Raw genomic sequence first — 18,543 nt, forward strand, 5'->3', positions numbered from 1 at the left:
CAACTAGTCGAGAGGTAGGGATCGAAAGTGAGCGCGTCTCCAAGAATGGGCAAGAAGGAGCTGACTGTTGCGAGAAGAGGTGACAGGAATAAGGTTCGCGGTGGGCGATAGCGAGGTTCGTGGTTCGAGTCAGGGGGAATTTGGTGCTCATCAATCGTCTATTGATCGATGAAAAGTGCGGAGAACGCGTGTAACGCCGTGCGGAATGTGCCGCTATCTTCAAATGAAGAAAAATGCGATGATGAGGTGCATCGTGGCATAACTGGTACCACAATTCGCTAGCACGCAGGAAAGGAGATTGTGAAAGAGAGCAAGGAAGAAAGAGAGAGAGAAAGAGGAAAAGAGAGGGAGAGACGCATGCCACATACTACGAACGTGCTGATGCGATGCAAACCAGTGATTCTCACCTCGCATCATGAGATAGCGAATGGAAAAAAGCTTGTTCCTTGCGCGTACCTTGATGTGCATTCAGTGAGCGTGAAGCCGCGGTGACGTAAACGCCTGCACTGACCGTCAGTCTCTGTAAATATAGTTGAAAAAGTGTTCTTCTCGGCGCCAGGATGACGAGAAAACTCAGCAAGTTCTTAATACTTTTCGATAATACGAATCTACTGTATTTTCCTGGACACTTCTTGTCCGGCCGTGTTCTCATAGAGCTGGACGATGAGGCTTAGTAAGTAATGTTGAAAAAAAAATTAGAAAGATTTAAATTAATGTCTGAAAACATTATTTTTATGCGTCTTGAGAAAAAATATGCGTTAAGAAATTTTTTTATTACGAATAATGATAATATGTGGAATACGTTACCGTAGTGTTTCGGGATTACATTTCCATGTTGTGGGAGAAGGTGTAGTTCGGGTACGCAGTCAACGTGCCGAGAGAGTTTACGATAAAGAGAATTACATTGATTTTCGTATGCGACTGCTAGGCGAACCAGGTGAATTATTTCGAATAAATTATTTTATGTCATATTTCAATGAACATGGTTCAATGATCATGTAACTTACTAATTTTACATTTTAAAGTAAAATTTTTTTTTTTTACATTTATTTATTTTTTTTATATTTCTGTCTTTAAATAATCGGCAATGAATTATATCATAATATATATATATATATATATAGCTTAACAGAAAATATCTTCACGATAATTTATATATACAATTATATAATTAAAAATATATATTAATCTATAATTGAAGATTTAATATATCTTTATGTTTTTCTGATGGTGAATGCGATTTCGCACAGGCGAAGGGCCGTCATTGCTATCACCGGGAATACACAGCTTTCCCTTTAAATTGGGTTTACCATTGGGTCTACCTTCTACTTTCCTTGGAAAGCACGGATGGGTGCAATATTATTGTAAAGCGGCTCTTCGCGAGCCAGGTGGACTCACACATAAAAATCAACAGGTCTTCATCGTTATGAATCCGATCGATTTAAATCTGGAGCCTCCGATATTAGCGGTGAGCTAATATTATAAAGAAAGAATTAGTTGCAGATTTAATTTATTTAAATATAGGTCTCGCAATCTCTAATTATCTCCTTGTTAGGTAAAAATTTTCATTCCTTAATTAAATAGAAAGCAGCTTTGATGAAAAATGATTATGGACATCCAAGCTTTACGAAATCGATTAAGACCAAGGAAAGTGTTTCACGCACGCGATTAAATGAATACCGAATTTGCATTACCATAACCAAGTTCCAAATACTGGTCATCAACCCGTGAGGAAAGCGTTGCAAATAACTTGAGGCGCGGCAATGAATTTAAAGAGAATATATTTTCGATATAATTCACTTAATTCATAGACACATTTAAAATTCCAAGCGTTCTGTTTGCATACGATTTGTGTTGATGCAACGTAATAATACTCGCATAGAAATCATGATGAAATCACCACCCATATCTTCCGATAGCATTTGCATTTCTAGAAAATTGCGCAAGAATTTTTTTGCGTAGGTTCAGTAGTAGGCATTGTTTAATCATAAATACTATAGCATATATACTATCGTTTATCAAACGTTTATAGTGTTCAATAATTTAAAGATGCATTCTGCTTTTTGAGATATTGTTTCTGTCGAGTAAATTTATCTAAGTTTGATCTATTCGAAAAAAAAATCGACATATAAATAAAATATTTTCGCAACGAACAGCAACCTGCGAGACAAGAGGTCGAACAGCGTGTGGGTGTCTCTTGTGTATCGGGTGGTCCTGTATTCTGCAGAGTTAGTCTCGATCGGGGTGGATATGTACCTGGGGAAACAATCGGTATTTCTGCGACTGTCAGCAATCGCAGTAAGGTATACGTAATTAGCGTAACTAACGAATACAATTTTTAACAATTTTAATACAACATACTAGAGGAAGCACGAAAAGTCTTTTTGAAAACTCGAATTATATTAGGTGACGATGAAGTCGACCAAGGCGTCGCTCACCGAAACGATACAATACTTGTGTCGGGGTAAAGTGCTCGCTAGTGAGACCAGAGAGCTGGCGAACGTTTCAAGGGGGAAAATTCGACCGGGCGAAGGCGAAGAATGGCTGAACGAACAAATGTACGTTCCTCCGTTGCCGCCGACAAATCTGCGGGGATGTCACTTGATCAATGTTCTTTATCACGTTTACGTGAGTGTTGAAAAAAAATATATATATTTTTAGATGTAATGAATAAAATAATTCATCGTTAGAAACGGAATCACTTCCGCGAGTCCGCCAGATTTGATATAATAAATGTTTCTCGCAGTTTGTCATAAGTCCCAAGAGTTTGGACAAAGAAATCAAATTGCAAATACCAATCGTACTGGCTACGTATCCGTTGAGGCCGGAAGGTGCACCAGCTGGTACGGCGCCTTCCAAACGTGGAGCCCATTATCCATCGACACTACCCATTTTCCGACCTTGGCTCGACGACAAAGCTTTCGAGATACAAGAATGAAAGCCGATGTATTAATTATCATAGTTATATATATCGAGTTATTACATGAACAAATGGTACCTTGGTATTAAAGGTACCTTAATTTTCTGCGATTACAATTGTACGGACACGTATGCTTATATAAATACTCTAACAAAAATCTTCACCGATTCTCGTGTATTGCTAGTCACAGCAACGCTTGTGTAAAATTTTTACGAATTGATGATGATTTTTTAGAAATATTGAATTTGGTGCAAATATATAATATAGTCGTTAAAGTGTAAGTTTAATGTAATTTAAATTTTATGAATATTGACAATACGCTAACTCTACCAATTATCTTTATAGAGAGAAGTAGAGATGTATAAATTGTGTATAATATTGCAAAAAATTATTGACATTCCAAACAGATATATATGCAGAAAATAAATAACAAAATTAATAATAAGACAGATTAAAAAATGTATATTTAAAGAAAAATCTATACATATTATGTATATTAATTAGAGAAAATCGTTTACTGTTAAAAAAGCTTTTTTATGAAGTAAAGGAAATTTTTTAATTGCCCATTTCTCTTTTCAATTTTGCCAGAACTTGATCTGTTGTAATTCCCGACACTATAACTATTTTTTGTCGACTTCGAGATCCCTACACAAAAAAGAGAATAAAAGTTCATAATTTCGACATGCAATTGTAATAAAATCATCTTGAAACTATTTAATTAAAATACTTACACGGTCCAAAGATACATCAGATTTTCTTAGATCAAAAATCGAGGCTAAATATTTAACAAGTTCGGCATTTGCTTCACCTTCCATTGGTGGGGCTGAGATTGCAATGCCTACTGCGTCATCGGAAATATCTATAAATATTTATTCACATCTTATTTTTAACAATCATTTTATCAAAGAGGAAATAAATCTTTTCTTTTTTTTTATTTTTTCCGAAAAAAGAAATGAATCTTCTCTATAATAAAAAATACAACAAACACAAAATTTGTTGAATAATTTTTATTACCGGTTACATTGTTACATTTTGCTCCGGGTTTAGCCTGAATTTTTATTACTACATTTCCATCTTTATTTAAAACCACAGGTCCCGTAGATTGATTCTGTAAATCAATGCTGTATTAACAAATGAAGACAAAATCTTGTAATTATGTGCTTACCAAAATCGACTTTTCGTTACATCTAAGTACATTATTTTTAGAAGAACGAGGAATTGATTGGTCTATATTATTCCCTAGTTACATATTATTCCCTATAGCATTATTTTGTCCTATAAAAGCCTCAAATTTTAGCAAGTTGATAAAAGATCAAACGTCTATATGTTTCTAGCTCAAAAATTGTTTCTGTAAAAAAATGTTGCCTAAACATTTTGATATCAGAATTTTTATTTCAAATGTTTATTTTTTGAATTTGTGTTCTCAATAATATGTTATCAAATAAACGTTATTCGATCGAAAGTAGAAAGCGACAACGTTAATATATATATATATATATATATATATATATATATGAAGAAATTATTGATCATCGCGTTGCTAAGAAACGTTTTACGTGCTAGTATAGCACTTTGTCCAATTACATCCGTAAAATTCTCAAACTATAGTGAGTTGTAACTATAAGGTTGGTAGAAGTGAGTCTAGTCACTTTTATACCGATACTGAAGTGCCAGAGATGGTAAAGTGTCTAATAGAAAATGTCATATTATTTTCGCAATAGGTGATCGTATATCCTCGCAAACAAGGAATCGGTAAGCGCAGTATTTAAATAAATAATCACTCACATCGGTGGTTGTCTCCTTCCGCATCTTCTCATTTTTCGCAGACCGCTGTTTCGACATTTCTCGCGTAACAAATAAATAACTTCCACAAGCACGTTTATTTAGTCGCGTAATCATGAATTGTCACCGTGTCACATTTATCGTTTATCTGTGAAACGAAATACACTACGCACGTATACGAGTTTTTGTACGTCGTTTTTATGTTTTCGAAACGTAAATTATTTCGGAGTCTCTTAACCTGAATCTTCACAGCTTTCAACAGTGATTCCGCGCATGTGCTGCGATTATTACCAACTCGAATATAGTAATCTCTACATCCGCCCGCTATTTTCAAAAATGCACGGAAATAATACATATCATATAAGAATCACAAATAAAATTTGCATATCACAGATCAATATGCCGAAGAAATTCGTGGGTGAGAATAGTAAGGCGGTTGCCGCCCGAGCTAGAAAAGCGGCAGCCAAAGAAGCCGAAAATATAAAAAAAGCAATGGAAGCTGAAGATAAGGCCTGGGAAGATAATGATAAACAGTTATTAAAGAAAAAACAAAAGCAAGTACGTCTTAGAGTTATTATGAAGAGATATTTATTTTAGATCAGAAGAAATAAGAAATATAATATATATGTATATTTTATTATATATATAGGAAGAACTAGAAAAGAAACGTCAACAGCAATTAGAAAAAAAAGCGGAAGCTAAAGCTCTGCTTGAAAAAGAAATGTCAACTATAAAAGTCGGTGGCAAACAGCCAGCGTCCAAAGTTACTAGAGCTGAAATTGTTTCTATTACTGAAAAACGAAATCAAGTGGCCATGAAGAAGAAAGAAGAGGAGAAACCAATTGAAGAAAATTTAAATAGAATAACTTTGGAAGGTGAAACAGCTCACGGTATAGATGAAGCTATATCTATTTTAAGGTAATTATTTTCAAGATTAGAATATAATTAAGTATTATAAATGCTCTATTAAAATTTTCTGCTGTATATATGTATATATTTGCAATGATAATTGTAGATTGAAGGCTTTAATCGAAAAATCTATATGCATATTATACACACAATAGTGTTTATCTATATTATTTAATTTCTTTTACTTCAATTTTCATGATTTTATTTTCAGTACAAAGGATCCTGAAATTGATCGACATCCGGAGAAACGAATGAAAGCGGCATATACAAGCTTCGAAGAAAAAATGATGCCGATTATTAAAGAACAAAATCCTACCTTGAGATTGAGTCAGTTAAAACAGATACTTAGAAAAGAATGGACAAAATCTCCTGAGAATCCGCTTAATCAGAAATTTGAATAATTGATAATGATATCAAATGCGCTCGGTATTTGCGCACATCACTGACTGATTAATTATTTAATCTAAATGTTACATTTAGGTTCTAAATAATAATTACTGCAACAATATAATCAGCTGTATACAATTTTATTTGTAAAAACAAATAACTTATATTAAAAAATATTATCTATGAAATAACGATATATATAAATGATCTTTGGTTTTCTATGCTATTCCATAGCCTCTGTTTACAATATTTGTTAAATCACTTTGAATAACTTTTTTTATCTGGTACAACAATAAAACAAGTTTTAAAAATTATTTAATATAAATAAAATTTTATATATATTTTATTTATGATAGCGAACAATTTTCTCAGGTACATTTAAAAGTTCAAATTTAAAATTGAATCAAATGTATTGGTGATACATGTTGATTATTAAAAAAGTAATATTTTCAGATATATAAAAGTTATTTCAAGTGATCGAGAGACGAATGAGACATTTCGTATTTATTTACATAAATTTTGGCACATTTACGAAGCCACTCAAATTGTGTATCAATTTATCTTATCGTTCGATCAAATTCAATCTTTTTCGAATCATAATATTGCTAATATTCACTTTCGGTCATAATATTGCTTAATTCCCTTCACTTAAGATATACACACAAGTTTAATATCATATTTAACTATTTGATAACGATCGACTCACTCGATGCAATTTCAATATCATACAGATTTTTAGGTGATTATTTCTAGATTGAAATTATTATATAATATCATTGCTGCCATTTTTTGTTTTTCCACAAATCTATGAAACAATGTATCATATGATTCAACTGCTGAGGGCATTCGGTCATCGGGCTATGACCTGCCATTGGAATAGCTTCGAGGAAAGCTTTAACCATTGTCTGAAAAATTTTTTAAAATTAAATTTAACATTCAGCTTTCTTACTTTAAATTTAATATTATTCTGACAACAAAACAAATAATCGATACATAAAAAATTGTGTAATTTAATATCTCTATTGTCTATATATATATATATATATATATATATGTTTTAATCGCGCGGATAATAATTAATATTGTAACTCACTCTTTCCATTTGACACTCCTGCACCAGCGAAACTTGATTGTCCCTTAATCCGTGCACCAGAAGCGTCGGTGTACATATCTTCCTGTGAAAAGCGTAGTCTCCTTGCGGCCAGGTCATACCGTCCAATACGTATTTCATGTGGGAAGGCCACTGTTCCGTCGATTCGTGACCGCAATAAGGATGCTGACGACCTCGCGCGGAATATAGAATATCTCGGTGAAGACCGCACATTAAAAGTGGTGCGAGAATCGCCCTGAGACAGCAATGTCCCGCACATTCCGTGCTCGGCGGAGCCAGAGGAGTCGGGCCACCGCCCGATATTAGCACGAGCTGATGAATATTGCTGTCATATTTGCAAGCTAATGCCGTAGCGAAGCTACATCTGAAATAAATTCGTAAGATATACGCAGACATTCATTTAATAACTAAACATCTTTAATTTTAAATAATAATACATTGAAAAGGTTCTGATATAAATATCAAACCAGGTGTAAAAAAAATATACTTATTAATTATTTTGTGAATTGTGTCACGAATTTAATAATTAAACAGCTTACGTGGCATAATCTCTTTTAAACAACAGCACCACTTACCCATAATTATGTGCCACTAAAACGCATTTCTCTCCGGGTTTGAAAGCGTAATGATGTAGAACAGCGTCCAAGTCCTTGAGTAATTTACTAAAGTGATAATCTCTAGATCGACCGGGCGCTGAACTCATACCGTGTCCAAGCATATCGGGAGCGATGCAAGGATAACCAAAAGAAGAGAAATACTGTAGTTGATGTTCAAAGACTTCTGCCGAGGAACCGAAGCCGTGTAAAAAAACTATAGTCGGTTTTCTGTTCCTTCGAAATGTTATCGAATTGTGAAGACTTTGACGAGTATTTTCTCGCGAAGAAATACTATCAAACTCCGTCCATTCTTTCCTGTAATCCTTGAGCTCGATAGGAGCGGCCTCCGTTAATTTCGAATCGAGTTTCGATCGAGTTCTATCGTTTACAGACATGCCGTTACTTTGAAATTCCAAGCGTAGTTTCTCGAAATTAGTTTCTGCGTTGATAGCATCCTCCTGATGCTCCACTTTGTTAGGATCAGTTGGTAATATTTCAAGATTGGCTTGTACAGGCTCCAGAGAATCGATCTCGGAAATCGTTTTTTGCAAATTTTTCTCAGGACTTTCTCTATCTTCCTCCGAGTTATTCGTCAGAGGACCTCTTCCCAATTTTTCATCGATGATTCGTAATAGGGATTGCTCGAAGCTGGGTTCTTGATCAAGTAATTGAAATTCGATCGTTTCCACACTGTTTATTCCAGAGTCCACGCAGTCTAATTGTTCCGGCGCGATGCTCTCAGTATTTCCCGATATTCCAAAATACAGGTCGGCTGATCCATGTGAAAAATAATATATATATAAATAACAAAATTTTTTGTACATACGAGACAAGTCTATAAAAAATACAATATCTATTATAATAAATAATTTTATTTTTTCTATGTATTACTCTATAATAATAATTTTATTATTATAATAAATAATTTTATTTCGCAAATCTGTCGCTTACCGCGTTTTCTTGCAGAGTGATTGAAGTCTAAGGAAGCTAATTCATCTGTCGAATCGACGAAAGCAGGATTCACATAACCTTCGCCTATTGAAACTCTGGCGAATTCTTGTTTTTTACATTCATTTTCTACGCTCCATTGTTCTTCTGTCTTATCTATTGAAAGACGGGAATTAATATCGATAATAGAATCATCCTGGTCTCTCTTTATCGAAATTTCATCTTTGGATTTATCAGACTGTGATTTCAAATTATTTTTCGTTTGTTGCCAAGAATGTTGAACACCATTTTTTTCTACGCCAGTTACATGCTTAACGGTGTCGTCGAGCACTTCTTCCAGAAGCGTATTGATATACCTAGTACAATTAATATTAGTTTTTATAACATATGAATTTTTAATAATATTTTAATAATATATAAGAGAGAATGTATGAATAGAAATGAAAGAGATAGATCAATGAGGGAATTTTCAATATACTGCATTCAAAACAGGACAATATATTTATATTATATTACTCTGAATGTCCTCATTCTTATTCACACATTGCTTCCTATTGGATCGATAAACTTACCTTTCTAAATCTTTAACGATTTGTTGCTTCGCATTTTGTTCGAACGATTGACGATCTGTTAGTATCGACGGCACCGTCGTCTGGTTCGTCTCATTTATGTGATCAGCGTTCCGCAATTTTTGCAAATTCACCGAGACTTTTTGCTCCAATTCCTCGAGGTCGCGCGCGTTTTTCTCGCCCTCGCAGAGACTCGTACGGATGCGATTAAGTTCCGCGGATATGATTCGCTCCTCGTTCGTGCTCAATGCACCGGTGGACTGACGGAAGGAGCATCTGCAGTTCCCGGACGGATGCGGCCTCCTGGTCCATCGGGCGAAGAAATTATCGTTGATCGATTCCGGCCGGTCGTTCGCCGCGCTCTCGTAATACCAGCCGCTCTTCAGGGTCGGCTTGAGAACGCGCAGCGTACGTCGCGGTGCCACGATAAAGAAATCGCAATCGGGCAACTCGATTTTTCCGGGACTAACTCGACTCCGATTTCTCCAACACTCGAAGATCTTGCCGTACCAGGGAAACCCCCCGGTTGGAGACGAGGGAGTCTCCTCTACTTTCGTTGCCATTTTCGTCTCTTCTTCGGGGCAGTCGAATTATAAATACATCAGAATAGCCGATTCTCGAGCATCGAGTACGGAATATATGCCATAGCACTGGCATATATTTCTTTTTTCTAATTATCTATAAAATGGGGGAATATTAGTATGTAATATTAGTGATATCTATTTTATGTGTGTTTATATGTAAATCTCGATTTTTTATTTATTTTAATAACAGTTGAAAAAGAAATTTATGTTTTTCTTGTAATTGCTTATTTACAAGGGCACATAATTATTTTTATTTAAATAATTCGTGCAATTCTAGAAATATTTATATTCAACACTCCACCAATCTGGATAATTATGAGTTAATTAATATGAAAGTCTTAGTAGTCAATAAATATTAATAATAAATATATTAATTATTAATAAAGTTACTGTTAGTTTTTAAACGCCACTCGCGGTCGATTTTCTTCGAATTGCCAATGTTATAGACTGACGGATGTTTATTGCGCAAAAATCGACTTTCTCGACTTACAACGCTTTTCATACATTCTACGCAGTCGAGCAATTAGATTTCCCCTCGAAAAACGAAAGTGTTGTTTCCACGGTCGAATAAATTTGGAAGAATATTTTTTACCAGACACGATAATCATCCAAAATTGACGGAATAATTTAGCTCATTTTTAAGGAAGACTATTTTTTTCTTCAATAGAATTTTTAATAGAACGCATAGTTAAAAATGTAGCAGGAATTCAACCGAATAATTAACTGTGTGTTTCACAGCGACGTAAATAGACTTATCTATCGGAATAATCTTTATTCATTTAACCGTACCAGGAAAAGCATAACATTAGATTGTATAATGTATACGTACAATTCAATGATTTCACTTTTTTTTTATAGAAAAAGTGCGTTCATCGACGATGTTACTTCTTTAAAGCTTTATAGACATAACAGTGAATAAAGCGTAACAAGAGTATCATCAGTTTAAATCGTGTTAATCCAGCTAGATTGGCCGAATTATTTACGTAGGAGGGAGATGAATGAATGTTCATGAGTGCAGAATTTTTTACTGTCACTCTTCGGGATTTTTAATATTCAATACACACTCTCATCTTCATAGATTTTGGCAATTTATTCAAAAGAATTTAATCGAATCAAATTTTTTTAAGGGATACCAATTATTTACGAAAAACCGTTCACGTGTGCAGAATTTTTTACTGTCACATCTTCAGGATTTTTAATATTCAATACACACTCACATCCTCTCTTAGATTTTGATGTGGCAATTTTATTCAAAAGAATTTAACCGAATTGAATTTTTTAAAGAGATACCAATTATTTTCGAAAAAACGTTCGCGTGTGCAGAATTTTTCACTGTCACATCTTCGAGATTTTTAATATTCAATACGCACTCCCATTTTCTTAGATTTTGAGGTGACAATTTTATTCAAAAGAATTTAACCGAATCAAATTTATTTATAAGAGATATCAATTATTTTCGAAAAAATACACACGACAATTCTTTCACGGATAAAAAAGTCTCTCGATTTTTCGATCCCACGCACTCTGCACTAAAGAATACTGCAGAAATACTAATTACCTTCCTCAAGCGAACGACATATATACGTAGGATACATAATAACACCAGGGGACATGAATGCACTGGTAACGAATGAAACACCTCTATAATTTGAGGACGCGCACTACGAATATCAACACGGTAGCACAATATCAATGCATAAGTAACGTTCGCCTCGATTGTCGTGGAAGGTTTCAGCATTCGCGTCCCAACGACGTAATGCACCCGTGTGCAATCGGTCGCGTGTCGACGGCCACTGTGTTTTCGTCGAGGAGCGTCAACGTTGATGATACGTCAGGACGACGCGGGCGTCGTATATCGGAGCACGCTGTCGAACGGACTCGGGCCGAATGATAGCACCGTGACGAGGCGTCGTGCATTTTTTCTGTTTTTTTTTTTTCGTGGGCGTCTCTCGGCCGGCAAATTAAGACGGGAAAATTGAGGACGATTAATACTTGAGGCGCGCGGCACGTTGGCTCACGGCGGCCATTGTATGTCTCTCTGGCATACACACCGATGGACCTAACGAGAAAGAGAGAAAGAAAAAGAGTGAGAGCGAGATCGGCGATGCCCCTACCATCAGGAAATCGTTTGTATACAGGGCGTTTAGAAAGTCCGCATCGGCTTTATATACCCACCTGCTTCTGGTTCGCTTGCAATCATCATACATTATTATAAATGAAATTTCTCTGCAAAATATATACACGTGTTCGTTGTATAAAATAACATATATTTAACTCTTTGCAAGAGTGAAAGTTATAAACAACATTATACATCCACGCGTCACCGTCTAATAAAAATATAATTATTTGACAATAAGAAAAAAAATCTGTAAGATAATTAAAGATTCGGATACTAGAGATCGAATGAGCTATAATTTGTATTTTTTTAATGCCACCCTTTGATGCGATCCCTTTCGTTAACGACTCTATATAAGTGGTCTGGTAGCGGTACTCTCCCTTGAATGGAAATCTCCATCACCGGAAGAGACTTAATAAATCGCGAACGTACGTGGACACGAGCGTGAAAGATTTTATAATTATTTGACCTATTAAAAATCGACTCGCGATGACTGTCTCGGGGAGACAGGGAGGTATCAGTAAATAACAGTACTAAATACTAGGACGAAAAACGGATACTATCCAGAAAAAGATCGAATCGATAAAGCAATTGTCAACTATAAATAATAAAAAAAAAATTATTAAATAATTTTTAGAAAAAGTATTTATTATTTATTTGCGAGTAATTGTGTTATCGATAAGTGGTGCAAATAAAGGAAATGATAACATATTTCCTGATCTATACCTCAGAAGATTACGATAAGAGCGAGTGTCGCTGACCTATTGCGCATAGTATATTTTATTCGGTTTCTAATAAGAGGAGATCGATTATCTGAATTTAAAATATTAAATTCGAAGTTTCAAGTATGCCGACTATCACTATATTTTCAAGATTTATTGTTAGCTTTGTTCGTAGAATGAATAATTTATCGCGAACAACGTGACTTGTTCATATCCAACTAGTCAATGTAATTTCATCCAGCGTGCATAAGAAAAAATTCGCATGATAGTATGCATACGCAGGATGCGATAATGATACTGTTTTTGAATAAATGTGTTTGCGGAACAAACGAGTATACGAGATAGCATTCGAAGTACATTAAAAAAAAAAAAGAAAGCTGTAAATAGTAAATTCAAGACGTTTTAACGAACGGTGCTAAAAATAGAGAAGCGTTAAAAGATAAAAAATATATCCTCAAATTATTACGTCGAAATAAAATATCCTCGTGTTACATAATTTTGTTTACATCGCTAAACATTTATTCGATTGCGTGCATATCTCCGATAAATCTGTCATATCGAACATTATATCTGCACAAGGGTTGCGAGGCTTATTAATTATTATCATTATGAGAAAGTGTTGGTATTTTGCATCTTCTGCCTTCGTTACGCCGTTGCATACAGCCCGCTGCATACAAGTGCATATGGGTTTCGAAGAAGCTCCATGGCGGAGGCCGATAAGCAGTGCAAATTTGACGTTGCACACCAATGTTGTCAGGAGATAGATAACAATTTACGCGTTAATATATTAGCCATACATGCGACGACGTATCTTTACGAGAGTGCGTGCGACGCAAACATGCCTCTAACTAAGACTTTGACAGCGCAAACTCTCTTCGATGGTCATTAACCCCGTCGTCCCGGTAAACGGCTTAAGGTATAAAGGGTTGCGTCGCTCATCCCGTCCGATTACTTTGTTGAGAAATCTCGACACACTATGGAAGTGACGCACTTACTCATCGTGTATCTTCTCGTTGCTCTAAGCGTGCGCGAATCGCACGGAAACGTCGAAGCCGGGGTCACCGAACAGGAAGGCATCAGCGAGGATCAGCAGAAGGTGCATGACGAATGCCGGAATCCGGACTACAAGAAATATCTCAAGTGTTTAATGAGGCCGAAGAGGCATCATCATAGCGGCCACGGGCTGTCGGAAAATGGTAGATTCAATCGTTTTATAACAATCAAGATAAACGTGCGAGGAATTCGCGTATCTGCTTTGGAAGCCTTCGTTTCAATGTATTACGCAACTACATCTGTTACACGATCGTTTAGACGCGGATAGACGATCGTATTAAATTTAAATTACTGGATCTCTTGAAAACGTGTATAACACAGATGCAATTGCGCAATATGGTTGATCATTAATTAACGCGACTGTTGTGCAGCGGATGATATATAAAAGAAGCATTGCGACTTTATTCTTACATGACATAATTATTCTTCAATTATTTATATGTAAATTAATGACACTCGTATACGAGATATATTGCGGTTGTAAAACGATAAGTGAAAAAAATATAAAAACATTTCGCAGATCCCACTCATTGTTTGGAAACGTGTCTAAAAAAATGTGACTACCATTCGGAACATGACAATTGCGAGAAAAAGTGCAGTCATTGCACGAAAACCAAGCACAGGCATCAGATCATTACGGAATATGAGACGGAATGCGTATCGGGAAATTGCGGTCCGGCCAATGACGGGCTAAGAACTACCAATATAACAACAAACATCGACATCAATAATATCATTAATACTTTTGGCAATGGTACCATAAACGGTGGACCTCATGGAGGACCCGATACGTTTGGTAGACCGGGTACGCCTGGTACACCGGGTACACCCGGTACACCAGGTACACCAGGTAAACCAGGTACACCAGGTAAACCAGGTACACCAGGTACACCAGGTACACCCGGAGGTGGCGGTAATGAAGGTAATGGTGGTATTTCAATCACGAGTACATCAGGAAGAGACTGTTTGAGCTGTTGTGAGTCAAGTTCTTTATTTAATATATAGATTCCAATTTTTGCAAATGCGATTTAAGGTGATAGAATGATTTTCGATAAGTTCCATATCGTCGATTCAGGCTCGTCTTCAATTTGCAGCATCTCGCTATCCATCGATTCCTATAATACCTCAGATTTCGTTGGTACCACAAATCACGTACGGTGTAGGATTCGGAGCTGCAGGCGGATGCGCGCAAAATCAGTGGCTTTGCATCCAACAAAGCGGCGCTAAGGAAGCACAGGTAGACAGTATCCTATCGAATTTGAAATATCCTGCATGTCATAGAGTACAAATCGTAATCATTTTAAATGCGCAGCCTGACTGCTCCGGATGCGGCAATCCGATCTTACGATACAGATGCGATGTAAGTTGTTACACAACTTACGCCGGCACGCCGAATAAAATTAATACACTGCCTTGTACTAGTCCGGATTGCGTTGGGGGTGAGAGTCTGTTATTAACTCATTATGATTAATCTGAATTTTAAACACTATATCTATTTTTGTTTGCACAATTAAGATACTTCTGATTTTTTAATTATTTTATTATTATTATTACTAAATCCTTTTATATATTTACTATATTTATTATATCTCTTTTATTTATATTATATATCTATACAGTATTATGAATGCAGTAATACTATTTTGTATTTTCTTGTATTTTCTTAGGTTTGATATAATTATGCTGGATTCTTTGAAAGCAGTTGCAATGTGATTGAAAAATTATCATAATTGTTCGAGTTTTTTTATTGTGTGTCAATATCTTGATAAAAAATTGCTTGTAATTAACCATAGAACGTAGCTCTAGATTTTTTCAAGTAATCTCCTACTTGCTGAAATAATGTAACGATCAGTTTCTCAACATTAGCTTATGAAATAAAGGCAACGTTACTTTTCTTTTGCAAAGACCTTGTCTTAATAATTATGCGGAAATTCATCATTTCAAAAGAATAGAGAAAAGCGTAAATACCGACAAGCGACTACGTATCTACGGTTGCCGATCTCCTGGCGCAATGCGAGAAAGCTTCATCGGGATTGCAATAAAAAATGTTAGGGAAACAGATTGAATTATTTTCTATTTCTAAAGAAAATACATTAGTGTTAAATTAAAGAATCGATTTTTTATTATAAAGTATCATTATTATATAAAATCAGAGTTAACAAAAATAATATCCGAACAAATCCATCGATGCATGACTATAAATAGAACGTAACGTATGCGAGCGAACGAATGGTCGAGAACTGAGACCACAAACGGGATTGCCTTATATCTTGCATTATGCCGTTTACGGCACAACGCATTGACAGCTGTCTGGTCGTCGGCGTCGACCGCGTCGCATGGACAAGCGATGTGTTCTCGAATCCCCAAGTGAGCGCGAGAAGAGACTCTGTCAGATGTCAAGGTGGAAACAGGTGCTGGAGAGGCGCGATATTCAGATGCACTGTGACGAAAGACTGTGACATTACAACGTTTACGTTCAGAAAGCTAAGTAAAATTAACGGAATCAATTTTTATCTGCGCCAAACAAAATAGAAATGTCGAAAGAATTTTTCTTGAAATTAATATGATATGAGAACGAAAAAAAATTGAAATAGTGTTTCCGCTTATCTCTTTATAAAAGAATTACATGATTTTCTCATTAAACTATTTTGAGCAAAGCACACAATATATATAATCAACAAGTAATATACAATTAATTAATTTAGCCATATTTAAATTAAATATGAGCCATAATTAAAATAAATAAAGTTTATTTTTTTATGATACTTTCCATAAAGAGCCAAAGTAATATTTACGATAGGTTACTTGATCATTTTACATTCGCATATTTGTCTGTACGTTAGGATTTCAGCGTAAATCTTTAAGCTTTTGAAACAAAAAATGCAATCATGAACCTGTTACATTTCGCAATGCACCGATAAAGTTAGATAGCGAAAGTGTTTGTAGCATCCTAAGCAGGCGCAGCGTGGGAATAGCAACTTGTTTCTCCTACTCCCATCTTTCTCTCAATTATGAGGTGTGGATGGATCCCTTTCCTAAGAGAGTTAAGTGCGTCGTTTGTGCGATTCTTACCGTATTTCGCGTATAACAGTGAGAATAAAAATTAAGTTGATATACTTGAGAGAAAAGACAGAAGTATCAATTAACACTGTTTGATCGTTTAAATCAATTAGCGTTGTTTAGCGTGCATTAAATGTAATTCATTTTTTTACATATAACTTCTTAAAGAACTAGCTTTAATAACTGCTTCTATTTATCTCTTTGCTTCGTATTTATCTCTCTGCATAAAAGCACCGGATGTTTTAATGTTCATAGAAGCTATAAAGAAATAAATAGAAGATTTTATTATTTTTATAAAGCTAGTTCTCTAACGGAAAATTTTATACAAAAGAGAGAGAGAGAGAGGCTATTGATGCAAAATTGATTAAAAATACCTCACATTTATTGTTTTGTACAACTTAGAATATTGTAACGTCGAAGAACGCGTTTACGGATCGACCTTAGAAACGTCATATCGAAGATATCCCGGAAGTGATATCCTACGAGAAGGCACTTCGCACGAGGTCCTCGTAAGCGCAATATTTTACCGCCACAACGCGTCGATAGGTATGTACCAGAGAAACTGTACTAGGCGGACTTGCCCGCAAGCGACGCCTTCCATCGTTATTGTATTGTTAGAAGAGACAACTAGCCGATACACACATACACACGCGACGGCATATACCTATAGATGTTTCTATGCTAGTTTCTCGAACGATAAGAATGCAACGTTTCCCCGTGGCGAACTCACGGACCGGACAGCGTGGGCCGTCCCTGCCTCCAAACAATCAAATTTACTGCGAATGCAGAGGATTGTTCCTGCCATTTCTGCCCACTCTTGCCCGCCAGTATTCGCCAATCAATTCGATTTTCTTTTAAATTCTTTGAAAATATTTTTGCAGCTTCGAAAATTGTAGAGAAATCATTTCTAATCTTCTTGCAATTGGAAAAATATAGCGATTATTAATTTCGACCGCATAAAGAAAATATTTTTACAGCTCTGAGAAAATTACAAGCTTCGAGACATTTTGTATTTTTTATGCCCGACAGAAAATAGATTATAAAAATATTTTTTTTCAAGCACAAGAAAATTGAAGACACTTCTTAAAATTTAATTTTTTCGAAGCTGTCAAAATAATTTCTTTATACGATCGAAATTAATAATATATTTCCTTTCGGGCGTAAAAAAATTAAAAAATGTCTTTTAAAATTTATTGTAATTTTCCCGAAGCTGTAAAAATATTTTCTCTATGCGATCGAATTTAATAATCTCTATTTTTTAATCCATTTATTTCTAAATATATAAAATATTTTTGCAGTTTAAAGAAAACTAAATTTCGAAAAATGTCTAATTTTCTCGTACCCAAAAATAGATTATTAATTTCGTATAAAAAAAATGATGAATTAATTTAAGAAAGGAAGAATGTTGGGGACGTTATTGCCCCACCAAGGAGGGTAAACTCGGTTCCTTTCTTCCTTCAATCTACACCTGGCTTCTTAAGCGCATGACGGACCACCCACGGCTAGGTGTATCCGAACCCGGGTGGAATCATTAGAGCGAGAGATCGGCTCATAGACATCCGCATGCGTATATACCAGACTGTTAACATCCGTCGGTTGGTGTATCAAATGTCATGCGTTGTAGGCCGTCAAGAGTTTCGCGCTCTATACAATCTAATTTTTTTTACAATTTTCCGTCCATTCTCCGTGTTTACTTTGCGTAAAGGGGTTGGAAACGAGTTGCACGATATTGCGCCAACAATACGCTACTGTGCCTGCTTTTCTCCCCCGTGAAGAACATTAATTT

General features: G+C 35.5%; 5 protein-coding genes across 8 annotated transcripts in view; 3 read left to right on the plus strand and 2 right to left on the minus strand.

The window, feature by feature from the left end:
• Nucleotides 1-3,486, plus strand: Vdup1 (arrestin family protein Vdup1). The gene is made up of 6 exons (XM_029304338.2): nt 1-673; nt 813-937; nt 1,251-1,468; nt 2,157-2,303; nt 2,407-2,628; nt 2,747-3,486. Exons 1-6 carry the CDS (start codon nt 561-563, stop codon nt 2,936-2,938), a joined length of 1,017 nt encoding a protein of 338 aa, XP_029160171.1. The 5' UTR covers nt 1-560; the 3' UTR covers nt 2,939-3,486.
• On the minus strand, nt 2,397-4,988 carry LOC114932173 (UPF0235 protein C15orf40 homolog). The gene is made up of 4 exons (XM_029304345.2): nt 4,706-4,988; nt 3,935-4,028; nt 3,652-3,779; nt 2,397-3,565 (listed from the first exon to the last, which is right to left on the minus strand). The coding sequence occupies exons 1-4, from the start codon at nt 4,817-4,819 to the stop codon at nt 3,476-3,478; spliced, it is 426 nt and encodes a 141-aa protein (XP_029160178.1). The 5' UTR covers nt 4,820-4,988; the 3' UTR covers nt 2,397-3,475.
• On the plus strand, nt 4,543-6,189 carry LOC114932176 (coiled-coil domain-containing protein 124). The gene is made up of 4 exons (XM_085485101.1): nt 4,543-4,672; nt 5,096-5,260; nt 5,352-5,620; nt 5,823-6,189. The coding sequence occupies exons 2-4, from the start codon at nt 5,102-5,104 to the stop codon at nt 6,010-6,012; spliced, it is 618 nt and encodes a 205-aa protein (XP_085341227.1). The 5' UTR covers nt 4,543-4,672; nt 5,096-5,101; the 3' UTR covers nt 6,013-6,189.
• Nucleotides 6,120-18,543, minus strand: part of LOC114932164 (uncharacterized) — a 15,929-nt gene continuing 3,505 nt past the window's right edge. Inside the window, exons 1-6 of one of the 3 annotated variants that reach the window (XM_029304334.2) lie at nt 11,365-11,856; nt 9,226-9,900; nt 8,657-9,009; nt 7,685-8,477; nt 7,092-7,473; nt 6,120-6,903 (exon numbers count right to left, since the gene is read on the minus strand). In XM_029304334.2, the coding sequence (XP_029160167.2) occupies nt 6,772-6,903; nt 7,092-7,473; nt 7,685-8,477; nt 8,657-9,009; nt 9,226-9,785 (2,220 nt within the window). In that variant the 5' untranslated portion in view covers nt 9,786-9,900; nt 11,365-11,856 and the 3' untranslated portion in view covers nt 6,120-6,771. Of the gene's footprint in view, nt 6,904-7,091; nt 7,474-7,684; nt 8,478-8,656; nt 9,010-9,225; nt 9,901-10,635; nt 11,857-18,543 lie in introns of those variants that run through there. The other 2 variants (XM_085485099.1, XM_085485100.1) reach the window with 2 other exon arrangements.
• On the plus strand, nt 13,434-15,601 carry LOC114932170 (uncharacterized). 2 transcript variants are annotated; one of them, XM_029304342.2, is made up of 6 exons: nt 13,434-13,560; nt 13,668-13,840; nt 14,218-14,673; nt 14,792-14,934; nt 15,010-15,136; nt 15,365-15,601. In XM_029304342.2, exons 1-6 carry the CDS (start codon nt 13,523-13,525, stop codon nt 15,373-15,375), a joined length of 948 nt encoding a protein of 315 aa, XP_029160175.1. In that variant the 5' UTR covers nt 13,434-13,522; the 3' UTR covers nt 15,376-15,601. The 2 variants fall into 2 exon arrangements, with proteins under 2 accessions (XP_029160175.1, XP_029160174.1); XM_029304341.2 differs by having other exon boundaries at nt 13,469-13,840.

The sequence above is a fragment of the Nylanderia fulva genome, unplaced genomic scaffold (genome assembly GCF_048542155.1).
Source record: "Nylanderia fulva isolate GAGA-0341 unplaced genomic scaffold, ASM4854215v1 Scaffold34, whole genome shotgun sequence".
NCBI classification, from domain to species: domain Eukaryota; kingdom Metazoa; phylum Arthropoda; class Insecta; order Hymenoptera; family Formicidae; genus Nylanderia; species Nylanderia fulva.

What these genes read in the sequence shown, in the direction of transcription:
- LOC114932170 (XM_029304341.2), top strand. Translation starts at nt 13,621, where the DNA reads ATGGAAGTGACGCACTTACTCATCGTGTATCTTCTCGTTGCTCTAAGC. An exon ending in AAGAGACTGTTTGAGCTGTT is followed by an intron (nt 14,674 to 14,791) that starts GTGAGTCAAGTT and finishes TTCAATTTGCAG; the next exon opens with CATCTCGCTATCCATCGATT. An exon ending in GCGGCGCTAAGGAAGCACAG is followed by an intron (nt 14,935 to 15,009) that starts GTAGACAGTATC and finishes TTAAATGCGCAG; the next exon opens with CCTGACTGCTCCGGATGCGG.
- Vdup1 (XM_029304338.2), top strand. Translation starts at nt 561, where the DNA reads ATGACGAGAAAACTCAGCAAGTTCTTAATACTTTTCGATAATACGAAT. An exon ending in TGGAGCCTCCGATATTAGCG is followed by an intron (nt 1,469 to 2,156) that starts GTGAGCTAATAT and finishes CGCAACGAACAG; the next exon opens with CAACCTGCGAGACAAGAGGT. An exon ending in CTGTCAGCAATCGCAGTAAG is followed by an intron (nt 2,304 to 2,406) that starts GTATACGTAATT and finishes GAATTATATTAG; the next exon opens with GTGACGATGAAGTCGACCAA.
- LOC114932176 (XM_085485101.1), top strand. Translation starts at nt 5,102, where the DNA reads ATGCCGAAGAAATTCGTGGGTGAGAATAGTAAGGCGGTTGCCGCCCGA. An exon ending in TAAAGAAAAAACAAAAGCAA is followed by an intron (nt 5,261 to 5,351) that starts GTACGTCTTAGA and finishes TTATATATATAG; the next exon opens with GAAGAACTAGAAAAGAAACG. An exon ending in GAAGCTATATCTATTTTAAG is followed by an intron (nt 5,621 to 5,822) that starts GTAATTATTTTC and finishes TTTTATTTTCAG; the next exon opens with TACAAAGGATCCTGAAATTG.
- LOC114932173 (XM_029304345.2), bottom strand. Translation starts at nt 4,819, where the DNA reads ATGATTACGCGACTAAATAAACGTGCTTGTGGAAGTTATTTATTTGTT. An exon ending in AAAATGTAACAATGTAACCG is followed by an intron (nt 3,780 to 3,934) that starts GTAATAAAAATT and finishes AAATATTTATAG; the next exon opens with ATATTTCCGATGACGCAGTA. An exon ending in CTGATGTATCTTTGGACCGT is followed by an intron (nt 3,566 to 3,651) that starts GTAAGTATTTTA and finishes TTTTTTGTGTAG; the next exon opens with GGATCTCGAAGTCGACAAAA.